The sequence below is a fragment of the Thunnus thynnus genome, chromosome 3 (assembly GCF_963924715.1).
Source record: "Thunnus thynnus chromosome 3, fThuThy2.1, whole genome shotgun sequence".
Classification (NCBI taxonomy): domain Eukaryota; kingdom Metazoa; phylum Chordata; class Actinopteri; order Scombriformes; family Scombridae; genus Thunnus; species Thunnus thynnus.
Window position 1 is genome coordinate 29662607 of NC_089519.1, and position 17018 is coordinate 29679624.

Here is a 17018-nt window from a genome sequence, read left to right on the forward strand (position 1 = left end):
AGCAAGTCTTTTGAAGAAATTCTTATTTTCCATGTGGATAAGTACTAAATTAAAAAGTTCTTTCTATGAAACTTTACTAATAAAATATTAAGAAATTACGGACCCATAAAATAAAGTGCAGTAACTAGTACTTCATTCTTTGTTCTACATTTTCTACATTACAGGAAGTATGATTAACTGTTATCTGCTTCTTAAATAGAAACTTGTAGGCTGAAGGTTGTTGGTTCACCAGTTTTACTCCCTGATGAACGTCTTGCACTTACAGTCAGATACCACTGAAGTGTTTTAATGTCCTGAGAGCTTAAATGATTAGTCAATCACAGAAATTTTGATAATCAATTTATTGTTTTAGGAAGTCTTTAAGCAAGAATTCATTAGCTCTTCTTTCACAGAGGTTTCTTAGTCTTTATGATAGTAAACAGGATATTTCAGTTTTATTTAAGGCAACTTGGGCTTTAGGACATTGTGATTTAAAAAATATATATCAATGAATTGAGAAAATATTTCCAGATTCATGCATAATAAAAAATAATTGTTAGTTGCAGAGTTTTCTTCATGTTAAAGTCTAATGTTATTGTCAACAAATTGCTCTGAAGACCTCCGAGTCTTCATGCTTATGAAGGGTTTTGTCTCTTTTAGTCACGAGACACCAAGAAACACCTGAAAGACGGAAACAAGGCGACTTCAGATTGAACTATAATCATGGTCAGTCAGGGACGATAGTTGATGGTGATGAAATTTCCACCCCCCCCCAAAAAAAACATTTATAGTTTTGTGTTGTGATGATTTGGTGAGACAGAGTTTGAACTTTGGCATTTGTATTTATTGATAAAGTCAAACTGACACATATGGCAGCGCAACACATTGACAGAAACAACGTTTCGTTTTTCCAATTTGTGTAAATCTGGAAGTAACGGACGAGTAAAGCAGGTGAATTTTCTTGTTCTGGGATCAAAAAAAAGCATCATAAAGCTTCACAGTATAAGACTAAAGACTAGGAAACACTGATCTGGTCATAAAAATTAACCGCGTAAACAAAGTATTTATGGAAAAAGCTCAGCTCAAGATCCAATAATCAGCTTGTATATAATGTGACATTAGAGCCATTATGTCATTTCTTAAAAATAGTTTTTACATCTTAGAGCAGAAAACTATAAAACTTCCATCAAACAAAGCAAGAATACACACAAATCTTTAAAAGGTTTCTCACACTCACACATTCACTCTTTAAAGCAACAACCTTAGAATAAATACAGAGAATTATAACAATGCTTTCAAAATATGGACTTCATCTTATTATTATTATTATTATTATTTATTTTAGACAGATCTGGACATTAATCTTAAAAATGTTCTCAGATTTCTGGCTTTTCTTTCAATTAGAATTTATTTTCCAGTCTGCAAATACAAATTTATTTGTATACAAACAAGAACAAAAAAAAGAGATAAATAGAGCAGCTCAAGTTTTTTCTGCAGTCTGGAAAAAAAAAAAAAAAAAAAAGGTGTAGGCTGAAGCTGCAGCTTATAATGCCTGATCCTTTTTAACGCATTATGTTAAAAACAAAAAAAAAAAAAAAAAACATCTTAAGGCACTTTGAGGATCTGTGATGTCACAAATGTATTAAAGCTAATAAATACATGTTGTCATTGGCAGACATGTAACCGTCTACAAGGCTTTATAATCAAACTGGGCACTTTAACAACCAGCAGAAGGTAGAAGGATTAGATTTGTTTCATAATTGAACAAAACCTCCCGAGTATCAAGTAAGCTTAAGTAAATAAACAATTTGAAACCAAAAAAAAAAAAAAACCTCAAAAGGCAAAACGTACAATAAAACTACACAAGAATGCTGCATTTCATTACAATATTTTTATGGTTTGTATTTCTCTTCTGTTGGCACTTTTTTTTCAGGTTCAGTTCTGACACAAAAGGTGTCACACAGCTGTGCCAGTTACATTCAATACATCTTCATTTTGTTTGATTCTTGGGAGATTTTGTTCCAACTGTTGAAACATACAGTATCTAATCCCGTAGGAGGCAGCGATCGCAGTAACAGCACGATAAGACAACAGCAGTAGACTGAATACCTGAATAACCGACGTACCGAACCCACGTGAACTGTCAACATCTGTATCTGTTCATGTGTGGAATAGAGTTTACCAACCTTTTTAGAGTAATAGTAGTCTTTGTGAGATTACTTTTTGCATCTTACCAGCTAGTTGTTCACCTTGTGAGGATCCAGTGCAGGTATTGTATGGTTTCCCACTTGTTTGTTGATCTTTTATGTCTTTCTCACTGGGCTTCATTTAACTCTCTGTATTCTGGTCTAGATCCTAGATCTGCACAGTTTTCTGAAGCAAAGTCTCTCTCTGGTGTTTTTAGTGGCTGATCAGAGATGTCCAGTCAGGGAAGTTGTCTACCTCTCCGGTCTCGTTCAGCTCCTGGTCTCCATGTATCAGTGCTAGCTTGTAGCGTAGACGCACGTTACGCTAAAGAAACGAGGAGGAGAAGTCGGTTAAAGCTGTAAAAGTCTAAAAATATTCTGTTTTACGCACCATAAGTAAGACTGAAGCAGGGAGTTAGATCAGTCGTGTAGATGTTAATGTGTAATTATGATGTAAATCCCCAAACTCACCTTCTGTGGATTAGCCAATAGGAGGACCTGAGAGATGGCAGGTGGAGGCAGGAGAGGGTTGTAAGGAGGTAGGTGTGTCCCTGATGCAGGCTGAAGTTTCACCGACATGGTCTGCAGGTATTAAACTGATAATTAACTGGACGCTCAACTCTTTAAATGACAAACAGCTCGATGTAGATTTTAGTATATGAAACATTTTGCACACAACATCCTGTTTAACAGATGGGGGATGTGCATAAAATGTCAACAAATAAAAGTGTAGCAAGTATTTGGAAAGTGTCTGAAATCTGAAGTGGAGACCTGGATCCAGCGGGGGGCGCTAGAGACACTCAGGTGAATCTCCTGACATCACCTTCATTGACAGAGTTCATCTAATTAATTCAAGACTTTTAAGACATTTTTAATACTTAATTGGATGCAATTTAAAACCTTTTTTTACTGTCATACCTGTCAAACAATGACAGAAAACCAGTAGCAACACTGAGGCCTACAATTGTTTTTTAAGTGCATTAATTTCACACATTTGTCAGATTTTTGTCAATACTTTCCAGCTGTATATAACAATAATTCCAAGTAATATAATTAATCAATTAACATGACCTGGACCCGGATAGACAGTGGTAGAAAATGTATGGAATTATTAACCAATTACAAAAGTTCCCGCCTGAATCCACCGTCGCAACAGTCTCAGTCAGATGTAAAACGTCTCCTGACAGCCCGCGACAACATTTAAAAAGACTTTTTAGATTCTTCTCAGGCGTTTTTTGGAGGGAAATTAATTCACTGCTTTGCATTTAACGTCTTTAAGGTAAATTTCAAGACTTAATCTGTGGAAAAAAGCATCGATCCAGCAGCTCCAATGTCTGCACCGTGTCTTTTGTACAGAAGTACAAAAGACAAATTATTTGCATTATTGATGATATTTAAAAATTAATCTGGTAATTGTTTGATACACCTGAAGTACAAATAAAGTTCTCAAAGCTCATGGTTGCATCTTTAAGTGGCTTGTTATTAAATGAAAAATGACAAAACAGAGACAAGTATCAAATCCTCACATTTAAGAGGATGTAACCTGTGAAACTGAAATAGTTGCTGATTAATTTTCATCACTCAAACAGATGAGAGCAAAGGCAGCAACAAAATGTTTAATTATGTAAATGACACAGCAGACAGTTCATGATGGGCTTGAGTTCCCCTTCGTACTCCACATTTTTATATGTTTTGAGTTGGAACTTTTCAAGATTAGATTACTAGATCAAATCTACCTTCAACATCTCCACCACTGTCTGTAAATTATTTCCATAATAGATTTTAAACGCGTGTATATGATCTGAGTTTGTTACCTTTGGAACAGCAGCTTGAAACAGGAAGTCTCTCACGGCGAGGGCTGAGGTGTTGACGGTGGAGATGACGACTACAGCGACACTGGGGTGACCCGGTGGAGAGTCTTTGGCGAAATGGAGCGAGACGTGGATCCCGCCCTGATCATATAAAGTGATCGGCTCCAGCTGACCTACCAGAGACAAGAACGACACACTTAAACAAGATGTGGTCAATAAAATAAAAGGTTGATACAATTCTGCTTCAAAACAGGTGGGTGATCCAGCTTCTCCTTCATTTATATTGTTAATTCAAACACTGGGGACGTACTGGATCTGATGGTCTCTACTGGAACAAAGATATTTTTCAGTAAATCCGGGGGACAAAAGCTCTCCTCCGATTTCACTGGAGACCCAGACACTGACTTTGATGATGATCCTAAACTTGGAAACTGTTGATCTGGAGGAAGTGACCTGAAAAAAGAAAAGGCAGTCAGTTTAGTAATAATAAGGATATAAAAAAAAGGGCAAAAAACGTCTAAATATAGTAATAATCTGCTTTAAAAGATCATTTAAGTAAAATGCATTGTATATGTTATAAAACTGCCTGCTTTTGTGTGTTTCTAGGGTGCAATAAATTTACTTTCAGTATGTTAAAATAGTGTTTTCAGCCCTGAACGAACTCAATTACTAAAATAGACTAAAACACTACAGCTGTAAGTTAGAGACACTCATTTGTCTGAGTGACTTTAAAACAATCACAGATATTCTGAAAAATATCAGATAGTAAAACTTTCATTGGTGTGTCTGTGTATGTGTGTAATGATAGTGTTTTGTGAATGAACCCGTCTTGTGATCTTGTGTTTATGTAATTTGTTCTCAGGTCTCTCTTGCAAAGCAGTTCTGATCTCAATGAGATGGAGGAGGAAATAAATATATATGCATGTATTTACAACAAATCTGTTCAATCTGTCTTTGTTCTTTACTAAATTATTATTAAGGCTGGAGATCGTTTGATTTTTTTCATTACCAAGGTTGATACACAAGTTTCAGTACCAACATCAAAAGAAACTTTACTTTGAGGAGTATTAACATGTTTTAGCTAAATAAGACACACTTGACAAATTTTCCTACATTTTTTCTTAATATAATCAATATTCTTCATAATAACAATGAATCAAATGATAAAGTAAAGTGTCAGAGGCGTCACTCGTACTGATGAACCTACAGAGAATCATCACCTGACTCTTTATGGAGCTTTCTAGTGAGTTTCAGTTCATTGTTCAGCTGTCCGGCTGCAACTTTACTCTTTTGATTCACTCTCATCACTCTCACAGCGTTGATTCAGCTGCAGCAGGCAGCTGTTTTCAGAGAAAAAGCTCCAAAAAGCCACTGTACGCTACCTGCTCAGCTCTAAACGGCAAACAGACACAAACAACGACTAGCTGGTGAACACAGTGGAGCATTTAGCAGCTAAAGTGCCAGATATTTCCCTCAGGAGCTGATAGAGACCAAAAACAGAGCTAGAAGAGAGTAAATACTGGACTTATATTCACCAGGAGGACAGAAACACGACTCTAAATGAATAATAATGTTGTTCTGTAACTGCTGGATGTGGAAATAATTAACTATTTGCTAACAAGTGAAACATATCAGCTTATAAGATGATGATATGTTGGTGTTGAGTTCACAACTTGTTTCTGCTGCTCACAAGTGGCCAAAAAATGTAGTTAATGCAGGTTTAATATGGAGCCTCTATATAAGACCTTTGAATAAAATAACGTCTAAAATGACCAAAAGTATGATTCAAATCAGGAAATATTTGATTTATAAACGTAAAAAAGACTGTAATTCAGTGCAACTTTTGTTACCTGACATTATTTGATTTTTAATACCTTTCCCTATTATCTGTGAAGTTGTACATCAACTCTTCCAGCACAACAGTGACCACTCATTATAACAAGAATAACATGTTTCACAACTGCAGTTTGTTACTTAAATTTATACAGTTATATCTGTGCTCACAGGACTGTAAAACTGATCTACCTATCTTGTCTTTCAGGATGTCTTTTCTTGATCCTTACCATATATTCGTCCCATTTGATGAAGCACCGTTTCCTCCACACCCACGGGCTCTCAGCACGGGCTCTCTCCCTCCACACTGCTCAGCTTTCATTATCTGAACTTCTCCATTAAGCTGACAAAAAGAATACACTACTTTAAACACTTTTCCAAATTAAATCACCTTTAAACCTTTATCTTTAACTTTAGATCCAAGTCTCACCTGCATTAGTTCCTCATAATACGACTTTGGAGTCTCTTGAGCATGGCTGCGTTTTGAGACATGATTATGTAACTCTGTAATTACAGGACACCACAGTATTAACACAATGAAATATATTCATCAGCTCTACAGAGAATAAACTAGAAAAAAGGTACAAATGTTGGGCTACCTAATTCTGTAAAGTCCTGGTCAGCTGCTGAGTGGAAGGTGCTTTCCAGATGAGAGGAAGAGGGGGGTGAACAGGCTTCGAAGGTCGGTGGTGAATCAGCTTTTCTGTGCGTTTGCGGCGAGTCCAGAGCTGACAGGTCGATGAGGTGGTAGCTCTTAATCTCTCTGGGACTTGTAGGAGCTAGAAGAAGAAAGAACAGGGTCAGATACAAGCAGAACAACAGTATCAAACACATGGTCGAGGTATTTTTCCACAGCGAATGTGTACAAAATCAGGCATTTTGTAAACAAACCGTTACTTTTTTCTGTCACTTCTTCGCTTTTACTTCTTTCAATTCTTCCGTTACACACTCCTCTCCCCAGCCGCTCTTTGTAGACGTTTACTGCAAGTGTCAGCTCGTCATTAGCCGCCAAGATCTGGGCCAGAGCCGCATCGTCGTCCACCGTGTCGCTGGCCAGGCGGAACAGACTGGGCCTCAGCCGGTCACAGCGCTCATACAAGGCCTGCGGAAGAGAGAACGAAGGGTCACATGTTGGGGTGGCGGCATTTATATCACACTTCCACACAAACACATTGACTAGGAGAAAAAGTATTTGTAGGTTTGTTGGGCTCAAATATAATTTTCTTGTCTCAAATGAATGAATACTCATTTTACTACAAAGCAAAAGTCAAAATCATTTTAAAGATGTTACACTCACAAAAAATAAGGCTTCCACTTCTTTATTTTCATTATTTATTAGTCTGTCTACTACTTTATCAATTAATCAGTTAATGGTTTTGTCTATGAATGTAAGGAAAATAGTGAAAAAACACCAATCACAACGTCCCAGAGCCGAACACCACCTTTCTGAATCGTTTTATCCAATAAACAGTCAAAAACCCAAATGTTTTATCTACTGTTATTTGCCATTTTTCCCTGAAAAATAACTATTAATCTGCTGTCAACTGACAAATCAATTTATCAACTCATCGTTTCAGCTGTACAATAAAATTCTACATATAGTGGCTTTAACTCATGTGATCATAGTTCATGGTAATAATAGTAAAAATCCAGCAACAGGCTTGATGTGCTCAGTGCTAAGAAAACTAACATTTGTTCACTAAACTCCTGCATTTAAATTCATACAAATATCTCATATACTTTCAAAAACCACAATACAACAGGGAAATATTATCAGTTATAACATCTAAAACACTTTACACTGTAGAAAAACTGCTGACCTTTAAGCAGGCACCAATTTGGTGATTTGCAGGTCAAAAGGCGTCTAGAAATCTAGTTAAAAACTGAGCTAAATGTTCTTGAAAAGAGAACATCTACTGTAGGTCACAGCTGGCCAATCACAGCGTGAAAAAATGATGGATTGATGGTTTTGGAATATTACAGAAATGGTTGACGTTCAAAAAGGTTTAGAGGGAAGAGGTTTCTGAAGCTATTCGACCGTCTGAAGAGCAGTCCTAACAGAGAGTGTCGGCCCCTTAAAGGGAAACTTACGGATTTTTCAACCTGAATTCTATTTTCCCATCATTTTAGGTCTAAGTGATTAATGGGGACAACAATTTTTGAAATCAGTCCAGTAGTGTTGGGCGAGAGCTCTTCAGCTGGTGGCCATGAATCAGCTGCAATGTAATCATATTGGGCACCGTCAATGTACATCCAATAAAAGTGCTTGTTTTAGTCACTGACAGGCTCAGATTGTTATTACAAGTGTTTGACAACGACACTAACATTAAACACAGGAACTAGACACCTGTAGCAGCGTTATGGCTAACGGCAAAGGATCTATATCCAGAGCAGCTTGCGGGCTAAACTAACCTCCCTGTGCATGTTCATCCGCGTACGCCGGTTTGTTTACATGTGTTGAGGCTGACTTTCACTGCAGTTAGACTGTAAGGAAACTAAAAGAAATAAATGCAATGACAGATTATCCTGTGGACAAGCTGCCTGGTTTCCCTTTAAGTCTACTGGCTGTAATCAGTTTAACTGAAGAGTGATTTCTCTTCTTCCTTCCTTTTTCCTATTTTCAGAGTTGTAATTTGAGTTGAAAAATCTAAAAAGTGTCATTTCTTGTGGCAGAAAAGATTTATTTCTAACTTCCTCTTTTGTCAGTCATCTTGATTTACAGGATTTATTTACAGATTTATCTTGTGAAGTCTTGTGGGAGTCCTGAACACCAGACTGGGAACCGCTGATTGATGTTTTAAATTTCAATGTGAAGCAGATCCTGACATGTTTTGGCCTGCAAATCACCAAATAAATGCGTACTGGTTCATATTCTAGGTCACTGCCCTGTCACAGTAAGGTGAATCTAGTCTCAAACTGTTCTGTAGACGGTCACTAGAGGGCGATAGAAGGACGTCGATCACAGCACTCCAACCCTGCGCACAGCTGGTATATTGTTTGTTTGCTTGCATCATGTTAATACCTTCAAGTCATCGCTTGGCTGTAACAGCGTTCCAGTGACGGTTTGCTGCTCCAGCATCTCTCTGAGCTGCTTGCTGCTGCTCTCCACCTCCTTCAGAGTCGAGTCACGCTTTGCCACTTTCTCTGCTTTCTCCTGCTCCTAAAACACACAAAAAAAGAAATGTAAATCCAGTTTATACAGTTATTAATATATGTATGTAAGGATGTCCATCACCACCACAGCAGAACCTCACCTCTTTGATTGTGTTTTTAATGAGTCTGTTGGCAGTTTCCAGGTCTTCAAGACGTTGACTTTTCAGTAATCTGGCTAAGAGCTGAAGACAGACAAACACACGTAATCAGGATGACTCTTCATGTTTGTGTGTTTCCATTAACTGATGTGATTTTAAACACACACACACTCACCTTGGCCTTTTCCTCCTGGTCAAAAACTGAGTCTGTGGTTCTCTGCGGCGGAGGAGCCATTATAACCGTGTCTGGTAGTTTGGGATCTTTTTTTACAATGTCTAAAATAACAAGAACAAGTTGTGTAAGATGGTTTGATTACTGAGAAAAAGACAAATTATCAAATTAATTCATATTACACCTTTATACACAGTATCTAAACTAAATATCAGGCTAATCTCAGATTCTAAAAAGGTACATTTTGGATATTTTGGATATGTGTATTGAAATTTCAGGCCCTCTAAACACAGACTTGAAAAGGTTTCATGTTGCATCCAGACCTTGTTTCTTGAGCATGCTGTAGGCTTCCTGAATCTTGGGTTCGTCTTTAAGCCAGAGCGTCCAGCCGTAAAGAACCTCCGTCACTCTGTCTTTAACTTTCTGGGGAGTCCACGAGCCGAAGTACTGCTCAGAAAAGATTGACAGGGTCAGGCAGAGGAAGACAATTTTATGTGGATAAATCAATGTTTTCTGAGATTTTAGCTCTGATATTGTGACAAATTTAAATAGTTTTCTAGTTTTTGGGGGGAAATTTTGATGTCAGACTGTGTACTCGGCTACTTTTGTTTCTTTATGTTGCTTTTCTGCATAAAATTCAAACTGTCTGTAATCATTTCATGTGATTTCGTTTAGGTTTTAATGTTACAGTTTTGTGTTCATGGTTGTTGTTTTGTTCTTTATTTTAACTGCTGTTTTGTAGATTTCAACTGGTTCTTAATTTGTGGTGTTAAAACCAAAAATACAACTCAGCACTCAAATCAAATCAAACACACAAGTTAAGTTAAGACATTAAGATAAAATAGAACAAATCACAGACAGATCAGACCTGATCTGTCACGATTAGTCAATTAATCGATTAGTTGTCAATTATTAAATTAATCACCAACTATTTTGATAAACAATTAATTGTTTGGAGTAATTCTTTAAGAAAAAAATGTAAAGATTCTCAAATGTGAATATTTTCTGGTTTCTGTGATAGTGAACTGAATATATTTGAGTTTTGGACTGTTGGTTGGGTCATTTGAAGACGTCATCTTGGGCTTCAGGAGACAGTGATTGACATTTTTCACCATTTTCTGACAATTTATAGACCAAACAGCTAATTGATTAATCGAGAAAATAATCAACAGATTAATCGATAATGAAAATAATCGTTTGTTGCAGCTCTTAACATGTTTGTCTCACACATGATATATTTCTGTTTGCTAGTGTTGCCTTCACAGGATCAGACAATTATTACGTGTGATATCAGAATCGATGACATCAGTGAAGTAGTACTGCTACACACACAACTAGGAACTGTTTTTTTGTTTTCACAGTTAAGCTGCTCTGTGAGGCTGTACTAAAGAACGGCATCGCTTTTTAGCTAAATGCTAACGTCAGCATGCAACATACGTACAATGACAATGCTAACATGTTTATGTGTAGCAGCTACAATATTCACCATCTTGCACGGACACAGACAGCACACGTTATACTAACATGAATTATCGTTTGCACGTCTGTGAAACCATCACATCCAATATGGTTTGTTACATTAACACAATCATTTATATTATCACATTTGAACATTACATGTAGTGTTAATACTGTCAACATTTGCACATTCTAGGTCAATATCTTGTACATTTTTTTTTTTTAACTCTAACAACAACAGATTTATATTATTTCTGATAGTCTTTGAGTACCTTGAAAAGTGCTCTATGAATAAAATGTATTATTATTATTATTATTATTATTATGATCACCTGACTTTATTTTCATACCCTCTTTGTGTTGATTGTTATACACAACAACACAAAGGCAAATTCCTTGGATGCGCAAACTTGGCAATAAACCTGTTTCGGATTCTTAGTTTAGGATGACAGTATACCAACACTGGTTAATCATAAATAAACATGTTGCTAAAACCACATTGCCTCCGGCTACCTTTGGTGTTAAGAGTTTGATGAGCTCATTGAGAAAACGAAACTTGGCCGCCTCTTTGTGAAACCTCTTGCCACAGTTGTTCATACAGGCCTCGAGAACCTGAGAAGTAGAGAACCATAATAAAATCATTATCAGCAGAAGCTTCCTCAACAATGAAGAAGAAAAAAAAAAAAGATGATTTCCTTTTGTTTGTCTCTTGCAAACCAATAGAAAGAGACAGATTGGCACTGCCTGTTTGTGGTTAACCACCTTTGAATGTCATATGACATGAAGCACATCCAGGCTACACCTTAAAGAAGAAACACTGCAGCTCACGTCAACGTATAGACAACAAACTGTGTGCTGCTGGATGACATTCAAATGCAGATTAAATCCCTCATGTCACTCGGTCCATGTGATAAAAGTTAGCTACAGATATTATTCACAGTCATCCCCCACTGCTACAACAAAGACATTTGTTTTTCAATGAAAGGATTGTACCTTTAAAGATCCTATGATACATGTTAAGAATGAGCCATGAGAAACAGCATTAAATAAACACAGAAGTATACTGTATGTCCTCACATAGATACCAAACTACTATGTCATTGAATAATCGAAGATCAAATAATAGTTTTAGTCATTTTTTAAGCAAAAATGCCAAAAACATTGTTGCTTGTAACTTCTTAACTGTGAGAAGTTTTTGCTATATTCTGCAGGTAGGTGCTGACGCCACCTGAATATCAACATATTTGACAAACAATACTTTCTCTGCTCATTGCTGAATCATCTCACTGGCAGATATCTGTATCTGTCAGAGAGATGCTGCAATAGGCTGATCCAGGAAAAACTGCGCGAGGAATGGAGGTGCTTGAGGGCCAAACTTCTTGTGTAAGTATAAAAAACTAACATTTTACATTAAAAAATAAGGGCACAATATGTTGCTTGTTGTTCCTGGTAACTTTACAGATGAAAATATGGTAATTTGACAACAGTATTATCATCTGTGGAGATGAAGAGTCTGATTACTTACAGTGAGAGCTTGCAGGGCCTCTTTCTCTTGAGGGGACTGGATTTTATGAGCAAGAAGACGAATGGCTATCTGTGGGCTGAGACACACAACATAAGATTAAAAAGAAGTACATAGCTTCTACACATAAGCATGCTTGAGAAATGCTAATAGAAATGGATGAAAACCTGCTAAATATGACCAGAAAAACTGGATTTTTATCATTGCTCTGGCGTTTCCCCCCATTTTTGTCCTGTACTGGCTGCGTGCTTCAGAAAAACATTATTGTGATTGTTGCTGCTTTCTGAGCAACAAAAAAAATCAGCATGACATTAAATTTACTGTTCTAATACATTAATACAATAAGAAGAAAAGGGTCAAAAGGGGAAAAGGTGCTGTAGCGTTCCTCTTCACTCTTGCACGATGCTGTAACTTAGAAATATCACAACATGGATGTGAAGCAACTCTTCCTCAGAATGCCGCACTGAGCTTGAGTAACTTCCAGAAACAACTGGCCTCCCATGAAAACTTTAATTTGTGTTAAGTGCCTGAAGATCATCAGGTCCACGTAGCACTGTGCTCATAAAATGACTCACTCTAGAAATGCAAAGCTGAAAACAATTAATCAATTAGTCATTCATCAGAAAATCGTTTCAGCCTTTTTTCCCAGCAAATATGCTAAATTTTTACTGTTAAATGTGACTGATGTGACGATAAACTCAGTGTTTTTTTGTTTTGGAATTTTAGTCAAATAAAACAAAAAAAACACCTTTGAATATGTTACCTTAGGTTTTGGAAATTGTGATGGTCATTTCTCAATACTTCCTGTTGTTTTATTGTCAAAACAATTAACTGACTTACTCAAAAAGTTAGTTGCAGCCCTACTAAAATGTAGGCAGTGCAGATTTGTGTTCTGCTTACCCATCAGTCTCCTGGTTGACGAGCTGGTAGAAGCCTTGGATGCAGTCCCATCGGTCCTCCTCGTTGTTTGGGTCTGTGGCCTGATCTGAAACGATTAGACCAGAGAAACAGCTTAAAGACAGACAAAAACATTTTGTGACAAACCGAACAGTCAAACACATCTAAATATATGCATTGAAGAAGTGAAAATAACTGACAGATCTGCACAAAAATTTGAGAAAAACTGGCGAAGTTACAGTATATGACGGGTGGGGATTGATGTAGTATAGTGCTGCAACTAGTGATTGCTTTCTTATTTAATCTGTCAAATACTTTTTCAATTACTTGTTATGTCTGTAAAACATCAGAAAAAATGTCTAATTGTTTGTTATGGATGACGTAAACAATTATTCAATTATGAAAATTGTGGTCAATTATCTTCTGATCAACTAAATCAGTTGATCAATCAAAAACATTTTTAAAAGTATTTTACTCCAAGTGCAATCAACATTTTAAACTAGAAAAAGTCTTGCTCCATGGTATTTTATGTCATGTTTTAGGTATTTCATCTTTTCTTTTTACTTGTGTACTGTACTCTATTTAACACTTGAAAGGGTTTTTTTTTGGTATCAGTGGCATCTTTTCACCACATTCATTCAATATTTTACATGTTCTTGTACTTTTATGTTTTGATCCATTGTGGTGGACAATCAAGTTGTTTTCTACACCAGTCTATCAACTACTAATGTACAATACTTTTACTACTGTTTTGAGTTACTGGTGCTTAATGCAAGTATTATATTATATATCATATAAAATATATTATATATCTATTTTGGCTGACTTTATACCTCAACTCCACTGCATTTCAGAGGAAGACTATGCAGTCTTCTCCACTTCATTTATCTGACAGATGGAGTAACTACGTTTAAGACACAGTTGTTACACTAAACATGAGATAAATTCATTAAATACAGCTTTTATCAGGTCAAAATCTCATCTTGCATCTCCAATAGTCATTTGCCTTGTTTCGGATGAAGATTAAAAGATGTTTGACTTTATATTATGAGGTTAAGGAAGGCAAAGATGATGGTGATTTTTCCGCCTTACGTGCAGAGGGACATGTAGTCTCACTTCAACTTACCTGAATGAAAATAACCAAAATTGGGCATATGAAGACTGCTTAGTCACAATTTAGCATTGCTCCTGTTTTATCCCCTTTTACAAAGCGTACTTCTACCATTATAAATACATTTTACTGCTTTTGAAGTGTTTACTTTTTTGTCATTTTTCAATACGGATCTTTTACTACCAACAGTATCCTTCTCCATCATTGTATTGCGACTTTTACCTGATTAATATATCGAAAAACTTCATCCAACTTCTGCTGAAATGACTAAATTCTCCTCCACGACGCGCGCGCAAAGCGTGAACCCAGACCGTAGGCCCAGACACAACACACCGCTCGAGCGCACATCGGGCACGCGCACGCGATAACCAACTTCCTGTTCCAACTGATAGTTTCTGCACTAATGCAAAACTTAAAAGCTAATTAAATAATAAACATACTCAAGAGTTAAGTCGCGAACAAACTGTATTAAAACGGTAAATGATTCCAACTGACAGCACGAGCCGACCGTTAAAGAGACGTTAGCTAAGTTAACGCTGCAGCGACAGTTGGTGGACAGATGACAGCGCGATGATACGTTAGCTGACGTTGTGTCGGGACTAACTAACGGCTGAAAAACAAACAAGCAAACAAACGTTTCTGTATTCTCCGTTTACTCACTGAGCCATGACTCGTAAGTTTCCTGGCTGTCACCGGTCGCCATTGCCGCCCGTCTGCTGCAGGTCTAGAGATGATTAGTTGCTGATGTGTGTGTCTTTTTCCTCTGAGGGGAAGCGGAGTTGTCAAACTACCGCTTGCTGCCTGCGGCGACATGTGACACTCACGCCCAGTCACACTCCTGACACACTAACCAATTTATGTCACACCCTCATCTTCCTCCTCCTCCTCATCCTCCCCCTCCTCTTCCTCACTCTACGTGTCAGCACCTGACACTGGTCAAAAATAATAAAACAGAGGGCTAAAGTGTTAACCAAAGTCCTTCACCAAAAATTCACCACACATATTGTCGGTACCTGTACTTTGCTTGAGTATTTCTATGTTGTGGTACTTGTATTTAGTGTATTCTCCACTACATTTCAGAGGGAAATACTGTAATATCTTTTACTCATTACTACATTCATTCCAAAGCTATAGTTATTAGCTGTTTTCAGATCAATATTTCTTATGTAAAACTATCAGTTTATAAAACATGCAGGGTTATAGATAAGACTACATATATGTCAAGGAATCAATATTAATATTCTAATAATCCAAATGTGATCAATGTAAAACTCTAAATGAGGCTTTGCATGAGTACTTTTATGTTTGATACTCTGATTACATTAAGTTGTCAATACTTCTGTACTTTTACTTAAGTAACATTCTGAAATCTTGTAATGGAGTATTTTTAAATTGCTCTATTCGTACTTTTACTTAAATAAAAGGATCTTCCACCACTGTTGATGAATCAATAATTAATATTCCAGTAATCCATATGTGACACATGTAAGACTCTAAATGGGTCCTCTTTGCATAATGAGTACTTTTACTTTTGATACTCTGAGTACATTTAGCTGCCAATACTTCTGTACTTTTACTTAAGTAAGATTTTGAATGCTTGTAATGGAGTATTTTTACATCACTGTATTGGTACTTTTACTTAACTAAAGGGATCTGAATATTTCTTCCACCACTGTCAATAAATCAATAATTAATATTCCAGTAATTTGCATGTGATGAATATAACACTTTGCATGATGTGTAATTTTACTTTTAATACTTTAATACTAATACTTTAATACATTTTGCTGCCAGTACTTCTGTACTATTACTTAAGATTTTGAATGCATGACTTTTACTGTGTTGCTGTATTTTTTCATTGTGGTATTGCTACTTTGTAAAAGTTCTTAGTACCTCTTCCACCACTGGGTGTAATTATGTGCATTTACATTTGAAGTACTTCTACTTCACTTAAGTATTTCCATTTTAATGCTTCTTCATACTTCTACTTCAGTACACTGCAGAGTTAAAATGTTGTACTTTCTACTACTCAACATGTATTTGACTGCTGAAGTCACTGTGCAAGTTAAGATTTTAGATACAAAACTACTCAACAGTATAAAGTAGTTCACATCAGCTCCATGTCTTGTGACAAGATAAATTAATACACAAGTAAAATATTTAAACAACATAACCTGTAACAGTGCAACTATGACAGAGGCTATTATCCTGCATAATGACTTTTGATACTTTAAGTATATTTTGCTAATAATGTTTATATACTTTTATACTTTTATTTAAGTAGGATTTTGAATGCAGGACTTCTAATGGAGTATTATTACAGCCTGGTATTGCTTCTTTTTTTTTAAGTATAGACTTGATGTTTTGTTTTTTTTACATCAATTAAATCAGTATTTAATGCTACAAATAGCTATAACTTGAAGCATTCATCATAAAGATATGGGTCTAAATACTATATATATATTCTTTTAACTAGGTATGTGAATTATTGGATATTATTTATAGGAAATTCTTATGTGAAATTCAACACAAAGCTTTAATCTTCAATATGATTTGACAGTGGGGCAGCCTGGCACTAAAATTTCACATACGCATAATAGTTTAATGAGAAAGAGTCTCATTACTTCATGACTTTGATAATTTTCTCAAAATCATCCAGTGGAATATTTGTCTCCTTCTTTTATCATGACTGGCTAAAAGCTTAAAATGCTTTTTCATGTTTGGTTGGGGAACTTTTTTTGGGAAACATCTGCATGTTGGAGTTCGTTAACTGGTTTTCTCAAGTAAAACACGAACAT

General features: G+C 36.3%; 1 protein-coding gene across 3 annotated transcripts; it reads right to left on the bottom strand.

The window, feature by feature from the left end:
• Positions 1 to 801: 801 nt before the first annotated feature.
• On the bottom strand, positions 802 to 16984 carry LOC137180070 (ADP-ribosylation factor-binding protein GGA1-like). Of its 3 annotated transcripts, none has more exons than XM_067585265.1 (16): positions 14881 to 16984; positions 13113 to 13197; positions 12216 to 12291; positions 11204 to 11302; positions 9556 to 9679; positions 9236 to 9336; positions 9064 to 9144; positions 8832 to 8969; positions 6707 to 6911; positions 6409 to 6588; positions 6240 to 6313; positions 6040 to 6152; positions 4287 to 4429; positions 3980 to 4149; positions 2637 to 2747; positions 802 to 2490 (listed from the first exon to the last, which is right to left on the bottom strand). In XM_067585265.1, exons 1-16 carry the CDS (start codon positions 14921 to 14923, stop codon positions 2380 to 2382), a joined length of 1854 nt encoding a protein of 617 aa, XP_067441366.1. In that variant the 5' UTR covers positions 14924 to 16984; the 3' UTR covers positions 802 to 2379. The 3 variants fall into 3 exon arrangements, with proteins under 3 accessions (XP_067441366.1, XP_067441365.1, XP_067441367.1); XM_067585264.1 differs by having other exon boundaries at positions 6701 to 6911; XM_067585266.1 differs by lacking the exon at positions 14881 to 16984 and adding an exon at positions 14443 to 14548 and having other exon boundaries at positions 6701 to 6911.
• Positions 16985 to 17018: the final 34 nt, after the last annotated feature.